This window comes from Mesoplodon bidens, assembly GCF_964165515.1.
Source record: "Mesoplodon bidens genome assembly, chromosome: 19".
NCBI lineage: Eukaryota > Metazoa > Chordata > Mammalia > Artiodactyla > Ziphiidae > Mesoplodon > Mesoplodon bidens.
The window spans coordinates 13,415,580-13,427,860 of record NC_138179.1 but is presented as its reverse complement, the minus strand read 5'-3'; the positions used below and the strand labels follow the sequence as shown (position 1 = coordinate 13,427,860).

General features: G+C 34.6%; 1 protein-coding gene across 5 annotated transcripts in view; it reads left to right on the top strand.

Annotated features, from left to right (window-relative positions):
• NF1 (neurofibromin 1) overlaps window positions 1-12,281 on the top strand; it is a 260,760-nt gene that overhangs the window by 149,377 nt on the left and 99,102 nt on the right. For all 5 annotated transcript variants that reach the window (XR_014013948.1, XM_081218712.1, XM_081218713.1 and 2 more), the window contains exons 32-36: window positions 2,981-3,139; window positions 3,687-3,784; window positions 5,351-5,497; window positions 7,847-7,993; window positions 10,853-10,963. Coding sequence is in view for 4 of the 5 variants with exons in the window: in XM_081218712.1 (XP_081074838.1) it covers window positions 2,981-3,139; window positions 3,687-3,784; window positions 5,351-5,497; window positions 7,847-7,993; window positions 10,853-10,963 (662 nt within the window). In the remaining variant the exon portion in view is untranslated. The remainder of the gene's footprint in view (window positions 1-2,980; window positions 3,140-3,686; window positions 3,785-5,350; window positions 5,498-7,846; window positions 7,994-10,852; window positions 10,964-12,281) is intronic.

Below are 12,281 nucleotides of genomic sequence, written 5' to 3'. Positions count from 1 at the left end.
TGGGGGGGTGGGCGGGGAGGTAAGTAAAGGGGACATTTGACTGATAATTGGTTTCAGCATTCAGACTGGCCCTACTTTGACCTTTTATGCAGAATGTCTTTTGGATACAAATTAGATTTTTTGCAGATTAAAAATAAAAACAACTTGAGTATGTGTATATTATGAGGTAAAATTATACTGATGTTAATTTGTGGTGAAAGGAAAAGAAGTATTTTAATAAATTAACTCATAAAATTTGTTGTTGAGCATTTTTATGGATATTGATTGTTTTATCAGGTTTTAGTTCCAAAAATATACTGTCATTGGTGAGATACATAATTATATGATACATGAAACAATATGTGTTCTTGTAGTGTGGATGCTTTTGAGTTTTGACATGAATTATTTTTGAAGATGTGGAAGATGTGGAAGTGAAGGTGTAGTACCTTTTATAATTTTTACAATATTCCGTTAGGGAAGTAATTCACTCAGATATTCATTAAATTCTGAGACTGAGTAATACTGAGTTTAAATCAGGTATAAGTGTGCGTCACACTTTAAAAGCTTTTCTGTCCTGGAGAAAACCAGGAAATAGCTACTCTAAAAATGCATTTTAAAAGAGTTCTCTGTGTGCATATAAGTAATTGATTTTTTTGAGACACTTTCCCAGCAGGTTAGTATTTTACAATTAAGCAGTTCTTTGGAAACCAAACTCTTAACGTTTACTTCTTTAAAAACCATTTCAGGATTTTAATGGATTAAACTGAATATATGTGATTCTTTTAAAACAACCTATTTGCAATTATAAATATAAAGCAGTTTTTAATCCCGTTCCTTCTTGCTAACTCACTCCTTAAAGGCTTTAAAAATTTGTAGGTTTGTTGACGTGTTTCTTATCTTTTAAGATTAAAATTTGTGAGTTCTAAAAGAAACAGTCAGTAGCAATGGTGGTCTGTGAACATTCTAAAATTTATGAAGAGTTTTGTCTGTGCGAAAGTAAACGTTCATTTTTCTGTTCCTACTCCCCGAAAGGTTAAACACTGTACTAGAGTAGTAAAAGCACTTGTGTTTTCTTCTTAATTCTGTTTCCAAAACTGTATTTCAGCTAAAAATAACTAAAACAATATTTAGGTTTTAAAGCTATTCTTCGAAGACTGCTGTGTTTAGCCACCTTCACCAGTTTCCTCTTACTGAGGTGTAAGGTTGTCCTTCATGCAGCAGCACTCCAAGTACTATAACACCAAGAAAGCTTCCTGAGCTATGTAGTATACATGAAGGTGAGAATATATTAGTTATAACTCACCCCTGTTATCACCTCTCACAAAGATTTTCTCAGCTTAAAAAGTCATTCTCGGGCTTCCCTGGTGGCGCAGTGGTTGAGAGTCCGCCTGCCGATGCAGGGGACACGGGTTCGTGCCCCTATCCCGGAAGATCCCACATGCCGTGCAGCGGCTGGGCCCGCGAGCCATGGCCGTGGAGCCTGTGTGTCCGGAGCCTGTGCTCCGCAACGGGAGAGGCCACGACAGTGAGAGGCCCGCGTACAGCAAAAAAAAAAAAAAAAAAAAAAAAAAAAAAAAAAAAGTCATTCTCTAAAGTCTTATTTTTACTAACTTCCTATCATATATAGTTGAAAATTATTTTGAGATTTTAGGCAGAACACATTTAAAATGTATACCACATGAAGCACTGAAGGAAATAGAATGAAGTGAAATGATTCTTATTCTTTCCAGAGTTAATCTTGAGTCAGTCAGCTATGAGAATTCATGACAAGAAGTATTATTTTTTTGAGGCATTGTGAAGAAAACTAGAGCTATGTGAGATTCTGCATATAAATCCTGTTTTCTCATTTTCCCCCAATAGCCTTTGAAATGCAGGTTTATCCTTGGAATCCCAGAATATTGAGTGGAGTACTGCGGCCTTGCCGTTAGTCAACACTGCTTTAAGCAGCAGTTAGCCACGCTAAGCATGAATAGTTGTAGATATTTAAATGTTATATGAGTGTTCTTTAAAAATAAATATGTGTGTTATCTGTAACAAATGTAAATTTCAGAAAACTATAATTTTCATGTGTTAATTTAAAACAGGACACGCAAGGAAAAGATGGGAGCCGAGCCAGCTTCATAACACTTTCCCAGTCTAATTTACCTTCAAAGTGGAATGTTTTATAAAGAGAAAAAGAGAAAATAAATCCATTTAAAATGTTGGGCTCACATTTGTTTTTCAGTGTGGGCAACGATTTCTTGTATCTTTAACTTTTTTTATTTGACAGAATTACAAATTGAGGTACACATAGGGGTTCTCTCTTTTGCTGGTGGGATCCTTTTTTCTTTTAGGTCCCCAAGAATTCCCATTCCTCCATGGTTTAAATAATAAGTAGGCCCTTATAAAGCATTCTGATGAAGAAAAAGAACTGGCAATAATGTTACTTGTAAGTAAGTTTTTTCTCTCGATAGGAATCAAAGAAAACTAAGTTTTGTTTTGTATATGGCAAGCATTTTGCTCAAGAAATTTAATTGTACCTGGTATACAGCAAAATGTAAGTATTTACCATTAGGTATTGGATGTTTCAGGGGTATGCTGTTGAAAACTTATGTAGCTTTGCCTTACAAGCGTTGACCACACTCTCATGTCTTGTAATCTTAGTAAAATATGATAATCCTTGTGTGAAAATTTGTTCTGCTTTTGTTGCTCATGAAACCTGCAGTATAAACAGTGATGATAAAATTAAGATCTTTTTTCAGATCTCTTCTACACAACTCATCTATGAGACTTCTCTTTTTTTCTTAGATGCCTTTATTGTGCTTTTAAATGATAGAGGGCAAGAATTGAGGATAAATTTTTGTTTACTCATGTTTTGGGAGTAGGAAAAATTAGGCATGTGTTGTTCACAAGGATTGGTCTATTCACCGTTTTTGTGCAAAGTTTGACTTTCGAGCCCTTTCTTCCCATTTCCTTGTTTTAATTCAAACCATATACTGAATTCTCAACTCCTTGTTTTTAGGTGGTTAGCCAGCGTTTCCCTCAGAACAGCATTGGTGCAGTGGGAAGTGCCATGTTTCTCAGATTTATCAATCCTGCCATTGTCTCACCATATGAAGCAGGGATTTTAGATAAAAAGCCACCACCTAGAATCGAAAGAGGCTTGAAGTTAATGTCAAAGGTGAAGAATCATTTTGATAATATAACTATTCAGACTTTCTCTTCCATAAATTTTCAGTTTTTTGTATTCACTGTACTTTCTCTTAATTTTTGAAATGCCCTGTGGTTTTCATTTATATGCTTTTGTTTTATTTTTATTTTTATTTGTTTATATTACAAAGAAATTCATTAGACTGATACCGATGGACCTTATTATCATTTGAAAATATTTTAGCAAATGTCTTCTGAAGATGGTTTTCTATGTAATCATTATGGAAATTCTGAAATGGAAACCAAAATGTATACTATATGATTTTTAAATTAAAAAATACATTAAAATTTTAATTTGTATTTTATATATGTAAATATATACGTGTTTATATAATTATATTCATATTGGGGAAAGCATAGAAACAAAACCTAGTATTTATTGAATGAGCAATAATTGATTTTTAGCTACCAGTAGAAATTGTATCAGTGAGAAAATTAATATTTTTTAAAGAATATATGAATGTGTAGCTTTCATAAGTAAATAATCAGATCCTTTATAACCCTATTTTATTGTTTAGGTACTTCAGAGTATTGCCAATCATGTCCTTTTCACAAAAGAAGAGCACATGCGGCCTTTTAATGATTTTGTGAAAAGCAACTTTGATGCAGCACGAAGGTGAGCAGCCTGCTACTTAGCCAGTTGCTCTGTTTGGATCAAATATTTTCAGTTTCACTCAAGTCTATGTACTTGATCTACATGGAGCTCCTGTGTAGGTTTTTTTCGTTTTTCTCTCTTGGTCAAGAACATAATCTTATTTTATTTCACTATAAAAGACAGTAATGAAATAAAATGATATTCTTTATAATCTGGTAGTAATTTCCATATTTAAAAACCAGGAGGGATTTTTGACATATATACTAAAATACAGGATTTGAGTTTGACACAATATGGAGGAGAGGAAGAAGGAAAAAGATTTCTTTCAGTAAAAATGAAAACCAAACTGGTCCAGATAATGCATTATAGTGTATAATCACAGGTTTTTTTGATGTTAGAATATTTTTGATACTTTAATTTGGGTATGTATGTAAAGTAAAAAGTTACTCTTTAAACCACGTGATGCAAATGCATAAGATTTTGTTCATGAGTAACTGGATAACTGTTGAAGTTTTATGATTTTAGAAAACTTGAGTTCTCCTAGGTTCCCATAACTAACTAGTTGCTTCTCTTTATCTCTCTGAGTTGTTGGTTTATCTGTAGAGTAGGTATAACACTATGTTTGCCTGTGAGTTGATTTTAGAGAAGCAAATGACATAACTTATGAGAAAGTGCTTTGTAAATGTAAGTTGACGTCAAGAATTCTACTTTTCGGGGCTTCCCTGCTGGCGCAGTGGTTGAGAGTCCACCTGCCGATGCAGGGGACACGGGTTCGTGCCCCAGTCCGGGAAGATCCCACATGCCGCGGAGCGGCTGGGCCCGTGAGCCATGGCCGGTGAGCCTGCGCATCCGGAGCCTGTGCTCTGCAACGGGAGAGGCCACAGCAGTGAGAGGCCCCACGTACCGCAAAAAAAAAAAAAAAGAATTCTACTTTTCATACAGTGTGAATCTAATTGTTTTGGCTCACAGTCTAAGCTATACTTGTACAACACTCTCTTCCAATTTTTCATTATAGTTCCTGCGAATTTCTCTCTAATTGGAGTTTAAAAGGTGTACTGTTGGACTGCAAATCACATTGGAAAGAAAGTGAATGTCAGCATAGGATTTATATTCTGGCAGATTGACTACCCATAGAAAGTTAAAAGAACAAAGGTTCTGATCCTGGCTTTGACCTAAGAGGCCGTATAGCTTTGGGGAGGTCTTTTGTCTTGTCTGGGCCTCCGTTTCCTTATCTGCAAAGTACTGGCTTTGACCTAAGAGGCCGTATAGCTTTGGGGAGGTCTTTTGTCTTGTCTGGGCCTCCGTTTCCTTATCTGTAAAGTACTGGCTTCTCTACAGAGTCTCATCTGTTTAAATTTCGTTGTCTGACCCAGAGCCTACTCTGAAGCTGTAGCCAGGTATCAGAAATGGAAGACCAACTTTCTCCTTGTCTCTTCTTGTTTCGTTTAATGATAGTCATGTGTGTGAATAAAACCTCCATATTTGTAATAGCAGTAATTTCACAACGTTACTTCACATAGATTTAATTCAAACATAGATATGAGTATATCTGGTTTTTGAAATTCTAATAACTTTGCATTTTTGAAGGTTTTTCCTTGATATAGCATCTGATTGTCCTACAAGTGATGCAGTAAATCATAGTCTTTCCTTCATCAGTGATGGCAATGTGCTTGCTTTACATCGTCTACTCTGGAACAATCAAGAGAAAATTGGCCAGTATCTTTCCAGCAACAGGTAAAATTTCCCTGTCATGGGGATATTGAAAAGTCTCAGCTTAAATTTTTTTTTTTAGTATTTATTTATTTATAACTTATTTTTGGCTGTGCTGGGTCTTAGTTGCAGCATGTGGGATCTTTGTTGAGGCATGCGGGATCTTTATTTGTGGCATGCGGACTTCTTAGTTGAGGCATGCATGTGGGCTCTAGTTCTCTGACCAGGGATCAAATCCGGGCCCCCTGCACTGGGCATGTGGAGTCTTACCCACTGGACCACCAGGGAAGGCCCAGTTTAAATTTATACCAATAAAATTATTGGTCATGAATAATGCCTTTTACTTTGCATCTCCTTAGATAAGAATTATGATTTGGAAAGAGAAATGTAGACTCTTTTTAAAAGTATATAGGCAACAGGTTAAGTCATATTAAATGATCAACCAACCTACATCAGTGCTACAGACTTTTATAAAAATATTAAGCTAAGAGGGAATTAATCCTCTGGTGGTCCAGTGGTTGGGACTCGGTGCTTTCACTGGGTTTGATCCTTGGTGGGGGAACTAAGAATCCTACAAGCCGTGCAGCACAGCCAAATAAAAAAAGAAAAAAAAAATTAAGCTAAGAATTCACAAACTAGCCTTTTGGGTTTTTTCTGGTTTGTAAACGTAATGTACAACAAGACATAGAGAAGTTTAAATATACTAGAAGTTCAAGTGAGTATTGGCATCTGAATCTGAAGAGCAGCTTGATTCTTAGGAATTTAATAATTAAAACATTGCTATTCTATTGCAATCCTGTAATCCCATTTGTGATACTCTAAGTATATGCAAATAGCTTTATATAGACAATACTTAATAATTGAAGATTATTAATTTAGGAATTGTTTCATTCGCTGTTTTTAGTTAAAGTCTCTTGTAGCCTGAATCATTTGCTGTCCTTTCTAGTTATGTATGTTTATAAAGGGCCCAAATTCCTATGTATGAGTTCTCTTACAAAGGTAAAATGAGTCCAGATTACTTTTAAATGGCAATAAAAATGGTTTGTTCATTCATGGGAAAAATAGAAGACCATAAAGCTAAGGCTAGCAACTACTTAGGAGTTTAAAAGAGAGAGCATTTTAATCCTTTAAGAGTTGTTAATGGATTGAAGTAGACATGGGTATGACTAATATGTGCCTAAGATAGAAAGAGGAAGATGCTTTCTGTATCTGTGTGGCTCTTAAACTGTGGAACTTCTAAATGCAAACGTTCTTTTAAATGCATTTTTAAAGTGCAAACTCTTATATAACTTACAATCATATTCATGTAGTTTAATACTAGAGAGTTTTTCTTCAATTTGGTTTTTTAAAAAAAGACACATTCCAAACGTACAAAGAAGTATAGACCATAATGTAACAGAGACCCATGTCTACCACCTATCTTTAACATTATTTATTTTGCTGTAGTTACTTCAGATCTTTATAACATTTTATTTCTTGGGGAAGAAAAGGTATTACTTCTCTCTTGTGTAACTGACAAGAAAAAGGAAATAACAGGTATAACATAGGTACATATAATATAGTTTTGTGTGGTTTAAAATTTTACAGCAGTGATACACTGAGTATAGTCTCGTCACACAATATTCTATTTGAGATTTATCATTTATTTAACTTAGTATTTCATTGAATGACTATATCAGTTTATTTTTGCACTTCCTAAATGATGGATATTTAGGGTTTCCTGTTTTTTATTATTTTAAATAGTGATGTAATAAATATTCTTCATGTTTGTCTCCTTGTGTATTACCTAAATGTGTAATTGCCGAGTTCTGGGGTATACACAGCCTCAACTTTACTAGATATTGCCACATTACTTTTCACAGTGTACATGCTTATTTACATTTTGACAGCACTGTGTGAGAGTACCTCTTTATACACATCCTCATCAAAATTGGCATTAGCAAACTTCATAATTTTTTGCCAGTTTGATGTTTGTGAGATAATGTCGTTATCTTTACTTTTAAATGTTTAATAGTTGTTGAAAATTCATATTTACCCTGATTAAGCAGAAATCTGATATCAGGGACAGTATGTCCACTTCCTAAAAAGTGGATCAGAATGTTATATTTACTTACTGATTGCCCATTTAATGGTAATGGATTAATACTAGAACAAAATGAATTTTTATGTGAATTTTGTAGTTTGGGGAGTGGTCATATTTCTAAGACGTCTCAGTGTAAACTTAAAACCCCTGAGCTCTTTTGGATGCTGTTTACAAATTAGCAGGAACCACCAGCTGACAGTAAAAAGAAAAGCAGCCAGTGACAATCTAAAGAAATGTGTTCTGCTAAATGTGAACTGCTACTTTTTTCCTAAGTAGTTTGCTATACCTAGGGATCACAAAGCTGTTGGAAGACGACCTTTTGATAAGATGGCAACACTTCTTGCATACCTGGGTCCTCCAGAGCACAAACCTGTGGCAGATACACACTGGTCCAGCCTTAACCTTACCAGTTCAAAGTTTGAGGAATTTATGACTAGGTAAGTATCACCTTGAAATGATGATTGCTTTCTTTTTCGATGAGATGCAAGGTTTACCACCAGGCCACTTGTTAGATATGCTTGTATATTTGATAGAGAATTATTAGGAAGGCTGTGCTTAATGACCACATTGCCATGTTTTGGAATCCCACTTTTCTCTTACCCTGTATATTGTTGAAATATGCTTTGTTTCATACTTGATTTTCTTATAAAAATAATAGCATCTTATTGAATAGTACTTTGTCATATTGTTTTGAGGTATTTTTGCATTTAATAGTTAAAAGCGAGGGTAGATAACATTATTTTCATATTATAATTAGGGAAAACAGAGTTCAAAGTGAATAATTAATTTGCCTAAGATTCCATACCTGATTCATAGGTCCTTTGGTTCAAAGTGCAGAACTCTTTTTACTACACTGTAACATTTTTTAGAACCCTCCTGAAAATTAATGATACTAGCTTCTTTTAGATTGAGGCTCAGAAAATATAGTATACTTTAATATTGCTATAAAATTTCTGTAGACATTTGTTTTGAATCTCATTTAGATGGATTTAGTTTGGATCCTCATTGTTAGACATTCACCACTATGATGTTACAGTGAAGATAGTTTGCTGAATTCTTTAGTCTTTATAAAGTACCTTTCATACTACTTTACACTTAGTCACTTAGTGTTTCATAGGGAGTGTGGGTTAAGTGTTTTGTTCATGGTGTGTGCCAGAGGCAGAAAGAAAAAAGCAGAATATGACATTCTGAAGTTAATTCACATTAACGATTTGCACATAATGTCCCGGGCATTTTAAGTGCCTGTTATTAATCATACTACATACAGGCCATAGTTTTGTACACATGACTCCCATATTTTGATACTGTTAAAAGAATGTATGAATGTATAACAATCTCCTTTCAAACTTAATTTTTATCTTTAGCTCTGTTACATTTTTCTGTGTAACAAATGTTTATTCCTATGTAATTAAAGGAATATTTCCATACAAAATTTTCATGTTACCTAGTTGAAAATTATACAGTCCAAAAATAGAAAACGATTTTTTATTCAACATTACTAAGGATGTCCTTGCCATTTTTCCATTTTTCAGAGAAAACCTCTTTATTAGTCCTTTTACCTAAGACCCTACCTTCCTTACAAAACAACCTTCTGTCCTTTTGAACACTAAATGATGTAATATATGTAAGATACTTAGAACAATGTCTGGTGTATATATAAAGTGTTTAATAAATATTAGGTGATATTTTTGTTCTAAGTTCCCACTGATGCTCTCTGAGACTCATTTTTCTTTTAAAAAAATGGAAATAGCTTTATAATGTTGTCAACCATAAAAATAAAAATTGTTAAATTATTCAAAACATAGAAATCTAAAAAAGAAAGTAAAAAGTTTTCAGTTATTTCATCCCTTAAAGATAATTCGGTTAACATTTGGCAGATAGCCTCCCAGTCATTTACCTATACACATGTGCACCTATTTCCCTTATCAAATGATATCTATGTTGTTTCCATTAATATTAAACAAATGCTGACCTGGTACAAGCAATATGATGAACTGAGGTAATACAACCTCTCCTCCCACCCCCAAGAAACATAGAAATACTAGGTAAAAGAAAATGTATTTTAATAATAAAGTAGCACAGGGAGATCAGCTCGTTGCTTTGTGATGACCTAGAGGGGTGGGATAGGGAGGGTGGGAGGGAGGCTCAAGAGGGAGGGGGATATGAGGATATATGTATATATATAGCTGATTCACTTTGTTGTACAGGAGAAATTAACACAACATTGTAAATCAATTATACTCCAATAAAGATATTTTAAAAAATAATAAATGCAACATAGCTGGAAGAGAATTTTGGAGCAAATTACCTAGTATACAGTCAGTACAGAGAGATAAAGAAATGGAAAATATGAAAGAGTTTAAGAGATAAAAGTGATAGAATGAGAAGGTCCAGCATGTCTAATAAATAGAGCTTAAAGAGAATTGTGAAGAGGTAATATATGAAAGACAACAAATGAGAATTTTCCAGGGTTGTTGAGTGACATAAATCTTCAGGTTAAAGACACACACTGACTACTGAGCCGAATATATAAAAATTAAACCATGCCTTTTTTGGAAGTATATTTAAATATATATAAGAGTATAATTATAAAAGTGATATTCAGAATCAGGGAGATTAGAATGGACTTTTGGGGACTTCCCTGATGGCGCAGTGGTTAAGAATCTACCTGCCAATGCAGGGGACACGGGTTCGAGCCCTGGTCCGGGAAGATCCCACATGCCGCAGAGCAATTAAGCCCGTGCACCACAACTACTGAGCCTGTGCTCTAGAGCCTGCAATGAACACCCAACGCAGCCAAAAAAAAAAAAAAAAGAATGGACTTTTAATAAATTGTGTTGGTACAACTGTACCAGTAAGTAACCACCTGGAAAAAGATAACGCTATTTGTGAGGATAAATTCCCATAAAGAAGAACATGTGGGCCTTTCTCACTCACTCAGAATCAGTAAGCCAGGAAAGAAAAGGTTGATAAACTGAACTCTTAAAAAACAAACAAGTAAGTAAAAACTCAAAAATTCCTGTCTAGAAAGAAAAATGATTAAAAACAATTCTATGGTTAATATCCCTGTCCAGTAGTTTTCTTAGCATTATCCTAAGAACCACTGTTTGTGGTTCAAAGAACAACACCTTGAATTTTTTGATACATGTTAACCACACTGCCCTTCAGAAAGTGTGTTGCTTTTAAAATATTTTGTCATTTTGTATATTTTATCATTGGTGCAGTTATGGATTTTTGTAGATATTCAGTGGACAATGTAAAGCCTATGAGTTACTCTATTCTTTTTTTTCTTTCAGGCATCAAGTACATGAAAAAGAAGAGTTCAAAGCTTTGAAAACTTTAAGTATTTTCTACCAAGCTGGGACTTCCAAAGCTGGGAATCCTATATTTTATTATGTTGCACGGAGGTAAGAAACACTATGTTTTATCTTACCAGAGCTTTTAAAATGATATCAAATGTAGAGAGACAGGAAGTTTGGTTTTTCCCATTTGATTTTACTAGAATTGGAGACAAGTTTTTCTGGGAGAATGTAGCTGGGTAAACAGCCATCTTGTCCCTAAATGATGCTCAGTACATTAGAAATTGCTTTTCAGACTACCTGTTTCGTATTGGCTTCTCTTTGTTACATCAATTTTTTTATACTATGTTACAATGAATTAATTACCAAGAGTAAAAAAATCACAATTTTTTATTTTCTGGTGTATTCTGATTAAATACTATCCATAACATGATACTCAGAAACTTCATTTTAAACGGAAATAAAACTTTAATAAGAGTCTGAGAACTTTTAGTAATATGCTGTGTAAGACAACATCAGGGTGATTTAACAAATAATTCAGAGACACTATGGGAAATTCCTATAAAGATATGGCACAGGTGACAGCCTGAAAACTTGATTGTATTTGTTCATGCTGTCTTTCAGTCAAGGCTGGTTCCTAGAAAACCTTTCTGGCAGTGCTCCTCCTTCACAATAGGTATAATGCTTGCATTGCTTTCCCTGCCATTGTCTTTTCCTTCTTGCCTCATTCTGCCTTCCTTTTGAGAACTTGTCTGTGACATTAGTCAGTTTTACTTCCTCCCATTTAGTGTGACATAAACTCATGGTAATTGAACCTTAGGGACAGTGTGATATAATAGAGAGACCACTGGCTTTGGAATCTCAAGGACTATGTTTACTCTTAGTTCTGCTGTTCCACTAGGCTCTAGGAATTAACCTTTCTGAATTACCTCAATTTAACATAAATTGAGGAATTATGTCAGTAGACTTAATGGTCATGAATGGCAAAAAATTGGCAGTGTATAGGAAATAAATGGAGGTTGAGAAGTAGTGGCAGAGGAGTGAAAAAAGGAAGGTGGGAGGTGGGAAACTCAGTTACTTGGATAATTCAGATAGCGTTAACACCAAGAAGTCCTAAGAAATGGGGTGTTAGGGAATCAAGAGGGCATAGAAACTTGCATTTATCCTTAGCCCTCCTCTTTAACAACTCTGAGTAACATCTCTTCACCTTCCCATGAAAGTCTTCTCTCTACCTTTTATCTCAGATGCTGTTTCTAAATTGCTTAAGATGATTTTAATTTTCTTTTGCATTTGAGATGAACCGTATTTGTATTCCATCCCCAATCTTTAACACCACCAGTGTACTTTTTTTTTTTTTTTGCGGTACGTGGGCCTTTCACTGTTGTGGCCTCTCCCGTTGAGGAGCACAGGCTCTGGACGCACAGGC